At 35.1% G+C, this 17940-nt stretch overlaps 1 protein-coding gene across 3 annotated transcripts in view; it reads right to left on the bottom strand.

Moving 5' to 3' along the window:
* CSMD3 (CUB and Sushi multiple domains 3) overlaps positions 1-17940 on the bottom strand; it is a gene marked incomplete at both ends in the record, with an annotated part of 911147 nt that overhangs the window by 116277 nt on the left and 776930 nt on the right. For all 3 annotated transcript variants that reach the window (XM_079795927.1, XM_079795926.1, XM_079795925.1), the window contains one exon: positions 16190-16294. In XM_079795927.1, coding sequence (XP_079652053.1) covers positions 16190-16294 — 105 coding nt within the window. The remainder of the gene's footprint in view (positions 1-16189; positions 16295-17940) is intronic.

The following is a 17940-nucleotide window of genomic DNA, read 5'->3' on the forward strand; positions in this document are numbered from 1 at the left end:
TATAAGTAACTTTCAAATAATGACTGCTTAAATCATGCATATTAAATTATTAAAGTCGAATATCTGGGTCATTAAAACTACATTTACAGTGTGGCAATAAGAATATTACGTGAACAAGATTTAACTGCATATGTGAAGAGCAATGACTTTGGAACTCCACATAACTTTTGAATTTTTATGCCACTAAACATTAAGTAGCTCTGTGATTATACTTAAATTCTTTTTTAACTCCCAGCCTAAATCTCTTCTACTGTAAAACAAAAATAAAAATTCATAAAAATAACCTCCCAAAAAATAATAATAATTTACTGTGAAAATAAAATGAAATTGTAGTTGCAAAATGTTTTTAGTAAAATGACTAAAAATTATTTACTATTTCATTCATATCAGCTGGTTCCTTCTTCCTTCATAAAGAATGGGATTTTTAATTCATGAGATCTATTTTAATATATTTATTACATGTAAAATTTTTACGATATAATTACAAGTAAGACTTGTTTTCCAAATATAATCAGAAGGAAGAAAAACAAGTATCTTATTGAGACCTGAAAAGCATTGTGCAATGCATGAAATCAGTTATTTCTGAGAGGAAGATAATGATATAATTCAAAACACTTCCATTATTTTTACATTGGTAATTTACTTTTCAACATAAAAGAACAAAAGCATACAAAATATGAAAGATTTTCTTAAACAATTCATTTAAAGACTTAAAGAAAATCATTGTTTGATTTTCTTTTGGCCAAAACATTTTTTTAAATATTGAAAGTATTACATATTATTAAGATATTTTTATCTTTAATAAAGCAAATGTTTATTATTTACTTTTAATTTACAGTTTTAAGCAGTCACCACTCTGAAATTATCCTACCTAATAATAGAGTAATATGCAAATTGACTGTACCTTTGCTACACCCACCAGCCACGCCCAATAGCCACGCCCATCAGGAAACAGTCGCAGGCAACTGGCAATCCGTTACCTGGACGCTGGGGTGTGGCTGAGCCCAAGGCCAGGAAAGCCTCCGCCAGAGGCTTTTCCGGCCTTGGGCACCAGCAGGGAACCTGCGACAGATCGCAGGCAACTGGGGGTCCACTCCTGTGAGGGCATCTGCTCCTGTGGTGGATTGCAGGGAGCTGGGGTCCCCTGCCCAATGGGTGGTGTCTATAATCACAGGGAGCTGGAGGTCCCCTTCCCAGGCCTAAAGCTTTGGCCAGAGGCTTTAGGCCTGGACAGGGCACAGACAGTGATGGGTGTGAACTATAGAGGAAACACCTTTTCTGACTGCACATTGGCTAAGCTTCCTGTATTCCACTGGTAATATTCTTAGTAACTTGGTTAATAACAATCCAAAAAGGTGATCTAGGGTTTTTCCACCACACTTCTGGAGAAAAAAATGAAGGTCCGCTGCTGGAGGGCTAAGAAATGTCATATCCTGCCCTCGCCGGTTTGACTCAGTGGATAGAGCCTCGGCCTGCCCACAGCAGGGTCTGGGTTGATTCTGATCAAGGACATGTACCTAGGTTGCAGGCTCCTCCCTGGCCGGGACCCAGATCAGGGCTCATGCAGGAGGCAACCAATCAAAGTGTTCCTCTCACTTTGATGTTTCTCTCTGTCTTTCCCTTTCTCTTCCACATTCTCTAAAAGTCAATAGAAACATATCCTAAGACGAGGATTAAAAAAAAAAAAAAAAAAAAAGAAATGCATATCCTATGAAAGACACATCTTGAAAATGCCTAAAGAAAGTTGTCATTTTTTCATGGTGAAGGGACTGGAGTCGTGTTGATGAAAACACCTTGGTGGCTGTGGTGACTGGCAGTGGCTACAGCAGCAGGGTGATGGGGCTGGTGCCTTCCCCTGACCAGCCCGGTTGCCTCCCACAAAGGGAGGCCAGACTGCGGCTTAGGCCCGCTTCCCGTGGGGATCGGGCCTAAGCCATCAGTAGGACATCCCCTGAGGGCTCCCAGTATGTGAGAGAGGGCATGTTAGGCTGAGGGACCCCCCATCCCCAGTGCATGAATTTCGTGCACTGGGCCCCTAGTCCTATATAATAAAAGCCTAATATGCAAATCGACCAAACAGCAAAACAACTGGTGGAACGACTGGCCACTATGACATGCACTGACCACCAGGGGGCAGATGCTCAATGCAGGAGCTAACCCCAGCCCACAGGTCCCAGGCCAGCCAAGGCAGGTAGCAGCGGGAGCCCCCCAATCACCCCACTGGTCACCCCACAGATCGGCCCTGATAGCCGGCCAGGCCTAGGGACCCTACCCATGCAGAATTTCGTGCACCAGGCCTCTAGTGTGTGTGTGTGTGTGTGTGTGTGTGTGTGTGTGTGTGTGTATTCATTTCATAAAAAATACATAAAACCTAAATCCTAAATTATGACAATATCTCATATATTACTTCACTCCTTGACAACATTGTTCCTTCTGATAGAGACTCTCAGAGCACCAACTTCTACATTTCCTTTATGGCACTTTATATAAATGAATAAATGCTTGTGGAAATAGCTGCTCAATATTGATCTCCACTCTCAGAATAGGAGCTTTGTACGGGCAGCTCAGAGCACAGCATCTTAAGGATGCACTCAATAAGCATTGGTATGAATGAATAATATAAAAAATGAAAGTGATTTTTATTTTTTAATAAAATTGTTTTAATTATTTCTTAATAAATACAAATTTCTATCTCTGCAAATGGAAGTGGCTTTCTCTACCTAATAATACAATAAATGAACAGCTAAAAGTAATGCCTAATTAGGTGACATTTAAAAGTAGGAAACAGCATAACAGCAGTAACTTGATATAGTTATGATTAGATCAGAAAGTAAGGCAGTAAAGAGGAGGAACAAATTATTCATTTGGAAATGCATTTGAGATAGTTCTGAAAGAAATTAGGAGAATCTGTGGAATATAAGTCCAGTGCCTGGTGCCTCAATTAGCTAGGTCTCTAAACATATACCATGTTCCATATTTCTTGATTTTTTTTTTATAATCTTGAATTTATGAACGTAGGAAAGATGTTACCATTAAATTTTGACCTACTTTTAAGTTTTTAAGAGTTAAAGCTTCACCTCCCCAACTATAATTTGAGATCCAAGAAGAGAAAAGAACTGCCTCACAATTGTTTTATATCTCATTTAATTCCCATTATTGGGCCTTACACATTACATTCTTCTGATTTCATAGAGCTCTTTTCAGGAATTACTGAATACAAAAAATAAAGTATGTTATGATATAAGCATGCATGCCTTGTTTTACCTTCCTTTGGTTTCTGTGAGTCCTGAACAGTACATTTATTACTCTTCACCAGATTTTGTACATGCTCATTTATTTTCCTTTCTGTCAAGTTCTCCATTCATTGTCATATACACAGAAAGCTATTAATAACTATAAGTGTCAATATCCTCCTTTGGGAGGAGAATAAATAAAATTATGACACAGTGATGTCATAGATATTGAGAATCTTGTTTTTAATCAATGTTATTACATAAAAGATATATAGTAAAATATTTATGAAAGAATTTTAACTTAAAAATAAATGATACGGGCCCGGCCAGTGTGGCTCAGTGGTTAAGCATCGGCCTATGAACCAGGTCATGGTTCGATTCCTGGTCAGGGCACATGCCTGGGTTGCAGGGTCGATCCCCAGTAGGGGGTATACAGAAGGCAGCCAATCAATGATTATCTCTCATTATTGATTATCTCCCTCTCCCTTCCTCTCTGAAACAGTAAATATATATATATATATATATATATATATATATATATATATATATTCTGAAAAGTGATACAAATTCTTATAAACTATGTTATAATAATTTTGTAAGTTAAAATTCTTATAAGTATATAATCACAGAGAAAAATGACAAAAAGAAAATATGCCAACTATTAGCAGTGGTTATTTTGATTATGAGATTTTTAGTGATTTGTATGTCCTTCCTTATATTTTCTTGCATTTCCAAAATTTTCATAATGAACATAAATTATTTTTGTAAGTAATAAAATCACTTGTCTATTGGATAAATTAGTACTATCAGAGATTTAGGGAGTACAAAACAAATTCCCTTCTATTTTTCTAAAAATAATTGAGTTGAACCAGCTAATCTGTTGAATAAGATTATTTTAGGGAAATAAGGTGATGAGGTAAACAGATAAGCAGGAGAAGTCATATGTTAATGGCCTCTCATTTCTTTGCATCCATTTTTTATATGTACTAAAGAAAATAAAACAGAAACATTTGAAAGTCATGTAGTTCATATTTTATAGACACTTTTTTACTTATACAAATAAACCTGAGTATTAAATAATAATTTTAAAATGTCTTCTATAAGAGTTAGTTTTTACTTCTTTACAAATGATAAAACCAATAGGTTATTATTTGTGAAAATCAACAACAAAAAATAATTTTTGTAAAAATGTTGGAAAGTATTTTCCCATGCTTATCCAAGGGAATCAAAATAGTCATTTTCAGCTTCATGAGAGTAGATTTTGTAAAATTATGCCCTTTGCAATCAAATATACTCTTTGACTGAATTTTTAAATGAGATTTGGATCAATTAATCTGCAATTGTAGCCCCAAAGAGACAGAAACAAATCCAGGAACAAATAAATCCATATCAAAAATTGCAGTTATTTCTGCTGTTGAATCACTGTGGGCAATTACCCAGACTGAAGTATTGAAACCGCAGTTCATATTTCTAACATTTATTTGTAACTAAATATTCTTTCCAATTCTGTTTACAAGGCAATCAATCTAGAGTCTAAAATGTTGTTAATCATATCATTTATATCAGATACTTCTGATTACATAATTACATATATATTACTTCCTTGTATTTCACAATGATTTTAAGGAGTCTTTAATGCATGAAGAGAGGAAGACAGGAATAAGAAAGCTTAATTACTGCTAAGATTCCCAGTAACATTGTTTATAAAAGGAAAAACTCCTTCACAAATTTTACATGACAATCCATGTAGAAATTTATTGAAAATGAAGACCAAAAACAGTGGATTTGCATTCATGTGAGAAAGGAATCGGAATTGAATTGTGTCTTTGCACAAGAGGTTGTGTTCAGTGAAAGTGAAGAGCTCATTATTTTAAATATATTGCATGTCTTCAATTTAAAAATTGTCCCTAAATAATGGATATGAAAGAAAGAACTATTATTTCTATGTTTTTACTACATTTGAGGGAATTTTAATGTACTAGAATTAGCATTTGGCATCCCACATTTATCACCATAAGACAACAGTTTGAAACTCACATAGAAGTCAGTGATAAAGTGTGAATTCAGTAAGAGCTAGTCTAATTTGAGAATGAAGAAAACTGCAATAGTAAGTATGCAGACTTATTTCTGGTAAAAGTACCTTGGAATCACTTAGTCAATCTACTAAATAAATACATATTTTGTAGCATGTAACTTGACTGTGGATACTTTTTTTAGAAGGAACAATTCTGATAGTAATCTCAACAGGGAGCAGTGATTTAGGAACATGTGCAGGCTTTGCTCATACTTACCTTGATCCTCAACACTTTCTTACTTTACCTCTGTTTACCTTCTCTGACATTTAACTTAGCATTACTATGAATAACTAATTGGATATTCAGTAATAGATACTACTTACAACATTCTAGCCTACAAAATAATGCTAAATTAAATGATAAAATGTTCAATGGAATCTGACATGCAGACACAGACTGAAAAACAAGAACAGAATTGATCAGACTGTCAGACCTCAGAGGGAAGGTAGGGGAGGGTGGGGACAAGGGAGATAGATCAACCAAAGGACTTGTGTGCTTGCATATGAGCCTAACCAGTGATCACGGACAACAGGGGGAGGGGGGCTTGCGTGTGGGGGGGTTTGGGAAGGGAACGGGGGGGGGGGAGGGGGTTGATGACAAATATGTGATACCTTAATCAATAAAGTAATTTAAACAAAAGTCAAAAAAAATAAGCAATTACTGAGCATCTATTGTATACTCTGCATCATGTTAGATGCTGGGAGTGTTAAGATAGATTGCAATTTAACCATGCTCTGAAGGAACCCTTTTTGGAACTACTGAGGGGGTTAGTTTAAAACATGATTACAGTGTAATGGAATAATCACAATAAATAAAGGTTGTCCTTTATTTAAATAATAATTTTACAGGAAATAACCTAAGTGAGTACTAAAAATGATATATTTCACCAATTTATGACAATAAGGGAGAAAGTATGTGTGATGTACTTGCAGACAAAATGGCATGGAGTTTTGAGTGATTTTTCCTTCTTTTATGGACAAGAGAAGTGTTTTCCCCACAAACACATGTAGAATTTGGGGAAAGGTGGTAAGAAATAAAGCTGATAAAGGAAGGCAGGATATAGACTGTAAACAGTCATAGAACCTTAACTAATGTAGGAAGCTGTATTTTCCTTCTGTTTAGTAATGGAGGGAAAATTCAGTTATTAAGAACACAGCCTCTGTGTGCATTTTGGTGAAGCTGAGGGTCCTTATGACTTTTATTATATTTAGTTTCAAATTCTAGTTCTAGAAAAAAGTCTCTCTCCCTCCTTTTCTCTCTTTCTTTCTCTCTCTCTCCCTCCCTCAGAGACTTAGCTTTTTCTGCTTCTTTCTCTCTCTCCTCTCTTCCTCTAACTCTAAAAATCCATAAAATATCTTTAAGGGGGGAAAAAGTTTTTGGTAGCTTAAGTCAGCACCATGTAGTATAGAAAATAAAATAATAATAATAATAATAATAATAATAATAATAATATCGCCAATAGCCAATATTTTTCCTCTGCAATTCTTGTTTCCAGTGCTTGCCTCTGCCAGCACCGGGTGGATAAAGTCCTTCTGTTCTGTAACGCTGTCTCTACTATGTTTCCAGAATCCAGAAACTTAGACTAAAACCATCTCTAACTTAATAGCATAAAGAGGTGAAAAGTCAATGAGATGATCATGAAATAAATTTTGATTAACAGAAAACAGGAAACAAAGTATGATACAACTATAATGTCCTCATACGGTTAATGAGTGAAATGCATTTATAAAGCTCAATTATACTTATTTGTATGTAAATTTTGAGTTAGTGGCAAGTGAAATTAGACATGACAAATATTAATAATTTAATTTGGACAGGAGGTGTTTCTATAATTAGTATTTTATGTGATGATTTGTATAAACTAGTTAGAACAAAATAATTAGTTTAAGAAAATATAATTAATTTTAAAATCACTATTTTTCTCAGATAATTATCTAATTAGCCCAAGGGAAGAAACCATTTTTAGTGACTATAAAAGTAAACTCATTAAGTCCTAATGCATTATCACTTAAGCATATTGCTTAAGGATGGGGAGCAGTAAAGTAACTATTGCACTGAATTGAATCTTTCATTATTTATAAGCTAGAGTTAAATGGTACATTTCTGGATGTTCACTATTTTACGACTAGCTTTGTGCTTTGGTGTATTCAGACCCTCCAACTATTGCATGGGATAAAAAGATGTTTTCTAGACTACCTGAAATTTCCCAGGATTTACAACAAACTTACTAGTGGCAGATATCAGGAGTGTTCTCAGGTGTGGGAGGAGAGAAAAATGTATTCATTATGGTAATGTAACCACATAGAAACTGTTTCTTTAACATGGCCTTTTCTCCTTTCTGTCCGTGCAGTCCACCCTCTCCTTAATCAGCAAGCCCTTAGGACATTGGATTCTGGTTGGCATCAAACTGTCTTAAAAACAAAGCCTCGGGTCTATTGATTACAGTTGTGTTTCAGCCCCAGACCAATGAAAACAGAATGTCCCTAGGAACCACACCCCTCATGAACCAGACAGAACAATGCCATGGCTGAATCAGGGACTGACACCAAGATCCTACCCTGGCCCCAACCGATCAGTAGAACCCACAAACCTAACTCATTCCCAGGAAGGCCTGGGAGACATGTTTTTGAGCAAAAGCTCACCTATGACTCTGGGCATGGCATTATTTCCTTAAAAATACATGTTTACTTTCTTGGCTGCAAACTCCTGTTTGCATTTGATTGGGTTTTAATGCTCACAGGCAAATGCACCCCTGTAGTCTGGTAGGGTTAACATGTGCCTTTGACTTCCTCAGAGACTATGTCCTGAGATCTTTGAGCACCCCTAAATTTACAAACACTATTAGTGCATGTAGTTTCCCTTTTTAAAACGTACATTTTATAATTTCAACACCAAATAGCAACCCCTGTTAATTGATTTATAGATATTCCACTTATTTATTTATGCATTCATTGGTTGGTTCTTGTATGTGGCCTGACCTGAGATTGATTCTGTAACCTTGTGTATTGGGATGATACTCTAACTAACTTTGCTACCCAGCCAGGCCTAGTCATCTTCAAGATGCCTATAATCCACAATTATCTGAGAAGTGCTGACTTAAATATACAATACTTACAATGTTTACACTGTAATTCTGCAATTATTTGTTTGCATGTTCTTATTCGCAATTAAGTCTGAATGTTTTTAGGACTAGATCTTATGCAAGTTTGTAGTACTGACACCTAGCAAATATAGTTAGCATTTAGTAGGTATTCAATGAATATTTAATGGATAATAATAAACTGGGTTTGTTCTTATATTTGGGAAGCAATATTGAAATGTAAAATTAACGGAGGAAATGAAGTGTTGCCTTTCTTTACTAGGTAACAATGGAACTCTAGAAATATTAATGAGACCAAGGCATGTGAAGAATAGACTGTCCAGAAGGAACATCAGATTTGTATGATAATAATAATAATAATAATAATAATAGTAATGATAACAATAATAATAGTTATAGTAGTAGTCAGGCATTCCCAAGTTAAAGTGTTACGATCTCAAATTCAAAGAGAAAAAGAACACTATAGACAGATACTTGTCAGCATTTACTTTTTAAGTAATTAAAAAGCAAGTCATATCTATATAGTACCCATGCCATCAGATAATCTAGTTTTTTGTCTCCCCTCCCCCTCCCTCCCCGAAAACCTCATGAGTGAGTAGAAATATCAGATGGGGAAAATACTCTCTGGAAGGATGGAGGGAATTTCAGCCAAATTTTCCTTTCCCCAGAGAGAAGAACACATGTCATGTTTCCTGAAACCTTTACCACTTAAAATACTCCTTTAGGAATATAGAAAGAGTTTACCTTCTTGTTTTAAAAAAAATTAAGAAATCTGTCCTTTTTATAGCAAACCTTAATGTCTTAAGCATCTGTTGCTGGTATTCATAGTGTGATTATGAGACCACTGTTGGCCTGTTGTGATTCCTTCCTTATATTACCCGGCTGACAGAACTTTTATCTTAGATACTGTCACAAATGAAACACCAAAGATGTACAGTGAAATAGGTGTATTCTCAATGGAGAAAAGTTAATTTAACTATCTTGTTTAGAACACACATAATTATTTTTCTCACTTTTACTTAGCCTAAAATCATAGTGTTTTTTTCTTTTAGTGCTTTTTTTATATTCATTAAAAAGTACAATTTTCTCTTGTAGAGGTTATTGCATTCTCACTTTTCAGACTGTAACTCTGGGGGCTTCTGATTATATAAAGAAATTCTTTCAAATTTTTATTTTTATGTCTAGTTATTACAACCAGTCTCCACCAGTGAACAGATTCTTGCATCAACACAAAATTGATGTTTCTCCACCAAGGGAAATTACTATTTTGAAACATGACAGAAATTAAGCTGCCCTTTTCATAAGCAAGATGGATTGTTGGGTGCATTCTCTGGAGTTCCTTGAAGCAGTGTCCTCCAGTGTGCACAGTGATCAGACAGCCTTTGAGCTTGTCCTGCTGGTCACTGCGCCCAAATCACAGCTTTTCTACACAGCATTTGTTCCACCAAATGCATCCTAACAGCTTTTCAATCTGTTATTAGCAAAGCAGCCAAAAATACTGCTAGAGCTTGTTTCTTAAATTTGTCCTTAAAGACTAGAGCAGAAGTTATTAGTTATTTTAATTTGTAATGCTGTATTTCAAATCCCCCCCACCTTCCCTTTCACTTAATATTTTGCAATTACTATGTTAATGTCAATGTTAATTAGATAATAGATTTGAAAACATGAAGGATAATCCAAAAACTTTTAAATTAATTAAAATAACATTAGGCAGCCTGTCACTGATTTCACTACTGTCCACTAAATGTATCATTTTCTCTTTCTCTCTTCTCTTTCTCAGTCCTCTGTCCTACTTGCTCCACTTTTTCCATCCTCTGTAACTCTATTTCTCATATATTTCTCCATACACTTTCATTTTTTAATTTATAATTCCCATTTTAATTAAATTCACTCACTTCGTTTTAAAAGAAAGCACATGCAACTGGAGCATTTTTAGGTGACAATATCACTAAGTGTGACTATTTAGTAAGCATTTACTTAAATTCTCCAAAAAGGAAGGTCTTTTTATACCTGGAGAATATTTTCACTTCTTTAAGTTATGATTTAATTAAAAAATAATGTTTTAATATAACTCTACAGGATTTTTGTAATGCTGGCATTTTAAAAATTATATTTACTTTGCTCTAGGACAGTGGTTCTCAACCTTTCTAATGCCGCCACCCTTTAATACAGTTCCTCATGTTGTGGTGACCCCCAACCATAAAATTATTTTCGTTGCTACTTCATAACTGTAATTTTGCTACTGTTATGAATCGTAATGTAAATATCTGTGTTTTCCGATGGTCTTAGGCAACCCTGCTAGCGGTTCTCAACAGGGTTGCTGACAATAACAGGGTTGAGAACCGTTAGCAGGGTTGCCTAAGACCATCGGAAAACACGGATATTTACATTACGATTCATAACAGTAGCAAAATTACAGTTATGAAGTAGCAACGAAAATAATTTTATGGTTGGGGGTCACCACAACATGAGGAACTGTATTAAAGGTTCACAGCATTAGAAAGGTTGAGAACCACTGCTCTAGGAAGTTATTTAGAATTTTATTCCAATTAAAAGGAAACATTCAACAAATATGTTGTCTTAGTTTAGGCTCTTCAACACAATGTTTAAAAAAAATGGTGATCATCTTACCATCTTCTCATAATATCCCACCTTCTGGTTTTTGAAAACTACAGTTAATATTGTCCTGTCATCTAAACATGGTGTTTAGTTTTTTGTTTGTTTGCTTTTCTCTTGGGTGGAGAATCCACATATCTAATAGTTCTTAGGAAGCATCTGGGGATCAGTTTGAACACAAAGCATGATTTTAAAAACATTTACTTGAGATTACATGAATTGAAAGCTAAAATATTAAATGCCATTCTCTGTGAGTAGCCTTTAGAACATTAGGAGCGTTGTCAGTCTTATTATTTAAAGCAACTGTGTATAAAATACATTGACGCATCATTTGTGCTTAGGCTTACTCATTAGCAGTGGTGAATCCTTTCCCACGTGGTTGAGTTCAAATCAGATAAGTACTTTAGAAAATGTTAGCATTCTTTGACTGCTCATTTGATAGCAATAGCTAAGTTTGACATAGTTGGATGAATAATTAAAAATCCCACATTTTACCTAATATGTTTAAACTTGGTTAGGACAGAGGTTTGTCTCATTCATAATCCAATCCCTCTACCATTTTAATCAGACTTTTCTTATCATAGTTAGGTACTCAACTTTACTTCTTCAATTCAAGATCATGATTAAAGTTTTCATATACTTACAGTATGACTTTTCAGCCAAAAGATTTGTTTTCAAGATACAATGTTGTGAGGTTTGCTGGGCCTGGGTTGCTCAGTGGTTGATCATGGACCTATGAACCATGAGGTCGAACTTTATTCCTGGACAGGGCACATGCCCGGGTTGTGGGTTCAATCCTCAGTAGGGGCTGTGAAGGAGGCAGCTGATCAATGATTCTCTCATCATTGATGTTTCTATCTCTCTCCCTCTCCCTTACTCTCTCAAATAACTAAAAATATATTTTTAAAAATTGTGAGATTTAAATCCAGTAATCATTGCTTTCCCTTAAGAAGAGCAGTCAAGCTCTAAATTCTTTGTATATTTGTATCTACTATTTGTTGATAAGGATATGGCTCAATTTCTTTCACTGAATATAGTTAAGAGTTTTCAACCAAAAAAACAGTTTGAAAAATATTAAAGATCATTGGATAACTTATCCTATTAAATTTTAATGATCTTATATTATCTATCTTATACAAAAAAAGGACCTTTGGGCATTTAAGAAAACATTTTATAAATGCAAAAGTCATATACAAGGGACTTAAAAAACTTGCGACAATTTCTTTATGATTATGATTACTTAATGGTCTATATTATGAATAAATATTGAAACATTTGCTGTTTTCATATTATGTCATCTACAATGAAGTTACATTTCTGATTATGGCATCCTATCACTTTCAGAAGTCATCATACCTTTAGAAGCATTAGTTCCTTGTGCTGCCTCAAACCTTAGTTCAGCCCTGCTGAACTAGTTGCAATTCTCCTAATATGCCATATATCATAGCACTGCCTGAGCCTGCAGTATTCATGCTGAAAATATCTACTGCTGTCTAATTGCAAAACTCCTACCTGTTTGTTAAGACTCAGCCAAATTGTCACCTACTATTTGAAATATTTCGTAAACTTCATAAATGGAACTGATTACTATCGCTTTTGTACACTCTACCATAAATCTCTCTATTCCTGTATTCACTGCACTGTATTATTGCTTTATCTCTCTGTCTATTCTATGCTATAATCTCATAAAAAAAGATACTGTGACATATTTATCTTTGCTTTTCCCATGCTGAGCATAGTAGCTGACATGTAGTAGGTATTTCAAAAAAATTATTGGCTGAATGAAGAATAAATCTTTTATTTATAATCTATTAACATTACAATGATGTATTTGTTGTATCTAAGATTAGCAATAGATGAAAAGTGAACTGCAATATAAAAACTAAAAGTATTGTCAAAAATTAATTTAGTACATGCCTATCAGTGTAGCCTCTGTCTTTCCCTATAGCAAGTTTTTTTTCTCTCAGAATTTCCAGTAGAGGTAATGATGTTACAGTGATGGATAAAGTGATGTTGAGAAAATAATAATCAGTACCTTCAGGAAGTAGAAGCTGACAGAATTATAAAATATATACAGACAGAGGTGCTAAATACCTTTATGAACACCATCAGTGTAGGCATACTGATGGCAATGATATATTCTAATATTATATATCTGTTATCTTATATTTCTAGATGTTGTATCACTAACTCATTATTCAGTCAACAAATTTGTTTTGAATACTAATAAGATTCAGTGACTGCGCTCAGTGCAAGAGACAAAAGGATATCCTAAATGGACATGATCCTGTACTAATGGCAGAGGGAGACAGTAAGCTCCAAATTACCCAATAGTCACCCAGTTAAAACTTGTGATCATTTTATGGAGCAAACTACAAATTTATATATGTATTTAACTTAACTTGGATGCATAAGACTTTTTTTGTATCTAAAAGTTTAGTAGGAAGTTGAGAGATTAAATGTATTTTTTCTATGCCAACAAGAAAAGCCACTACTCCCATTTCAGATTAAATTTTCTACAGGATTCAGTTCCTTTTTCAGAATTTGAAAATATTGTAGTAAAAGAGGAGACATTACAAATGATACTACAGAAATAAAAAGAATCACAAGAGACTATTATGAATAATTATACACTAGCAAAATGAATAACCTAGAAAAAAGACAAATTCCTAAAAACACATAATTACAATAAATAAAAAACATACAAACTCAAAAGTCAAAGTAAAATTGCCTCTGTTGGCAGATAATATGATGTTATATACAAAAAATCATAACTACTCCACCCCCAAAAAATATCTAATAAACAAATTTAATAAAGTTTCAGGATATAAAATCAACATACATAAATTAGTTGCATTGATTGCTATACACTAAATACAAAACATATTTAAAAAAGAAAGAAAATTCAATTTACAATAACATAAAAGCAATAAAATAACTGAACAAATTTAAGCATGAAGGTAAAAGATCTACACACTGAAAATTATAAAAGTCTAATAAAATAAATTATAGAAACATAAATAAATAAAAACATATTTTGTATTCATGGATTAGGATGATTAATATTGTTAAAATGTTCATATTACCCAAAGCTACCTATTGATTCAATGCAAACCCTATCAAAATTCCAATGACATATTTCACATAAATACAAAAAAATCTTAAAATTCAATTAGAACCACAAAAGAACCCAAATACCCAAAGCAATACTGTATAACAAACAAACAAATAAAAATTGGAAGCATCATTCTTTCTGATTTCAAACCAAATTAGAAAGGCTATAATAATCAATACAGTATGGTACCGGCATAAAAATGGACACTTAGACCAAAAGATAGTCTCTTCAATAAATGGTGTGGGAGAAATTGGATAATCATATGCAGAAGAATAAAATTGGACCCCTATCTGATACCACTTTAAATAATTAATTGGAAATGGATTAAAAACTTAAATATAAGACCTGATATTTAAAAGTTCTAGAAGAAAACATAGGGAAAAAGCTCCTTGACATTGGTTTTGATTTTTTTAATATGACACCAAAAACACAAGCAACGAAAGCAAACTAAGTAGAACTACATCAAAAACAATACAACAAAAAACTCTTGCACAGCACAAGTAACAACAAAATCAAAAGGCAACCTGTGTAACTGGCAAAATTATCTGCAATGTATCTATCTGATAAGGAGTTAATATCCACTCTCTCCTCCATAAGTGGACTGAGGTGACCTCTGAAAATGGTTTGCTATTCACTTACCCAGGAAACCCTACAAAATAATACAAATCAAGAGTTTCAGATATTCTTGTGTACCTTAAGAATGCTTGTAACACTGCCTGGGCCAAAATGGGTATGCATATCTGAAAAGCCACCAAGTATCTGAAGGATGTTACTATAGAAGCAGTGTGTTCCATTCCTTCATTACAATGGTGTAGTTGGTAGGTGTTCTCAGGCCAAACAATGAGTCTGGACAAAGGGTCAGTGGTGAATTTTTATGGCACGTACTTAAAAATACAGATTACTGCTGAACTTAAGGGTTTAGAAGTAGATTCTCTGAGCACATCCAGGTGAACAAAGCTCCCAAGATGTGGTGTAGAACTTACACAGCTCACGGGTGGATTAACCCATATGTGAGCTCTCTGCAACACACTGAGATGATCATTACTAAAAAAGAGCAGACTGTTCCTAAACCAGAAGAGGGGGGTGCACAGAAAAATTAAAATCCCAGAAGAAACAAAACACACAAAAACAGGAGTTAATATCCAAAATTTATAAGGAACTCATACACCTCAAACCATGGACACAGACAATAGTGCGGTGAAAGCCTGGGAGGACGGTTTGGGGTGGAGGGAAGTCAATGGGAAAAAAGGGGGGACATACATATGTAGTATGTTCAACAATAGAGGTAAATTTAAAAAAAAGAAAAGGGCAGAATATCTACAAGACATTTTGCCAAAGAAAATACAAATGGCCAATAGGTACATGAAAAGATGCTCAACATCGCTAATCATCAAGCAAATGTAAATCAAAAGCAAGAGATGTCACCCCAAATCTGTTAGAATTACTATTATCAAAGCAAAAAAATTAACAAGTATTGATGAGAATGTGACAAAAAGGGAACCCTCAAGCTCTGCTGATGAGTATGTAAATTGTTATAGTCACCATATAATTTCAAAAAATTAAGAATAGAAGTATCACATGATCCAGTGATACTACTTCTGGGTATAGATCCAAAGTAATTAAAATCAGGATCTCAAAGAGATATCAGTTCTATATTAATTGCAGCATTACTAATAGCCAAGATATAAAAACACCTTAAATATCCACCTACATGAAGAAATGAAGATGTGTTATATATATATATAATGGAATATTATTAAAACCATGGACAAGAAGGATATCCTGACATTTGCAACAACATGGATGGACCTTTAGAGTGTCATGCTAAGTGAAATAAATCAGACAGAGAAGACAAATATTGTATGATCTCACTTATATCTAGAATAACATAAAGGAGAACTCTTAGGAACAATGAGTAGAATGTTGGTTCCAGGGGCTGAGGGGAGGGAGGAATGAAAAGTCACCATTCAACAAATTTATGCGAGGTGAGTAAATTCTAGAGATCTGCTGTATTGTGCCTATAGTTAATACGACATGACATTATACTTACCTGTGTATTCAAGGTGAAATCCAGCAGCAGAAACACTGATGTCTGATTGAAAATTTAGATATAGATTGTTAGATGTACTATTCAAAAGATGAGGTATTGTTGTTCCTGAAATGATAATTTAAAAAGCAGATCATCAAACACATAATAAATACTATATTAAAACTAAGTAAGCGAATTACTAATTGGCTAATAGGTTATCACTAAACTACTGGCCTGGCACACAAATTTGTGCACATAGAAAGGAAATTAACTAGAAGAAATATTTTAATATCGCTATTTGCCTTTTCTCTATAATAGAAGCGTCAACCAAATTCATGATTGACAATGACAGATTGAAACACACGCGTGTGATTGGCGCCAGGGAGAGCTTTATATGTATTTCGCATGTGCAAGTCAACTTAGCCTTTTATAGATATAGAATAAACTTGCTTAATTAGACCTCCTTTCTGATTTAGCTAAGCTTTTCCTGCCCAGTGAAGAACCCCAACTTCTCTTTCAGGTAATTGTCAGCAACACGGCAGTAAATATCAACATGAAGCAGATTATTATTGTAGACTAGAAGCCCAGTGCATAAAATTCGTGCACTGGTAGGGTCCCTAGTGGCTGGTGGTGGCTGGCTGGGCACTCCCTCACTTTCCCCAGCCCCATGCCGCCTGCTGTCAGCCAGGGCCTCCCTCCCTTTCCCTGGCTGCCTGCTGCTGGCTAGGGCCTCCCTCCCTCCCGCCGGCCAGGGCCTCCCTCCCTCCCCTGGCTGCATGCTACCACCAGCCAGGGCCTCCCTCCCCTCCCCCGGCTGGCTCTGCCCCCTGGTCGAACTCCTGGAAGAACTCCTGGTTGAGGGGACAATTTGCATACCACACTTTTATTATATAGGATCACGCAGGGAGAACAAAGGATAAAATATTTAACTGAGGTAGTGACTATATTCTGTGCAGTAAGAAAACCTGAAGTGATTTTCAAGGTCCACCATTTCTTACTTCTTTTCAGTCCTAAGCTTTCTAAATCTCTATTTTCTGGCTAATGAAAAGAAAATAGGATTCCACCAAGTCTCCTATCTACTCCAGGACTTCTGTGAGGATCAAATGGGAAAAGGCTTCACAGACATTTGGTTACAATGTAAAGTGTTTCCACCTGGATATAAAGCAAGTCGTGTTCCTGGGCTGAAGAAACTGCAAGGAGGCTAGTCGCTAGGGAGACGAAGCTGGGCGTTGCTATGTGACGTCATTACCCAGATGATTAGACACTTAGCATATTAGCTATATATATATAATGTATCCATCAAGTGTTTTTCAAGAATTTTTAATAAAAATATCTCCCTCATATTTCTCTTTCATTTTATTGTTCCTGACTATCTCCAAGGACACAGACCCTTGAGATCATTTTACATTACTGCCTAAAAATAGATAGGAACACTGAGAGCTAGGAAAAGTCAGAGTAGTAAGTGTTATGGTCACCTAAACTGAATGTTTTGTTTTTTTTAAAATATATTTTTATTTATTTCAGAGAGGAAGGAAGAGAGAGAGAGAGATAGAAACATCAATGATGAGAGGGAATCATCGGTCAGCTGCCTCCTGCACGCCCCGCACCAGGGACCGAGTTCACAATCCGGGCATGTGCCCCTGACCGGAATCGAACTTGGGACCCTTCACTCTGTAGGCCAACACTCCATCTACTGAGCCTAACCAGCCAGGGCTAAAATGGATGTTTTGAATTTCATGTGGACTTCAATATTCCATACACTTAATTTTAAA

This window comes from Cnephaeus nilssonii (assembly GCF_951640355.1).
Source record: "Cnephaeus nilssonii genome assembly, chromosome: 18".
NCBI lineage: Eukaryota > Metazoa > Chordata > Mammalia > Chiroptera > Vespertilionidae > Cnephaeus > Cnephaeus nilssonii.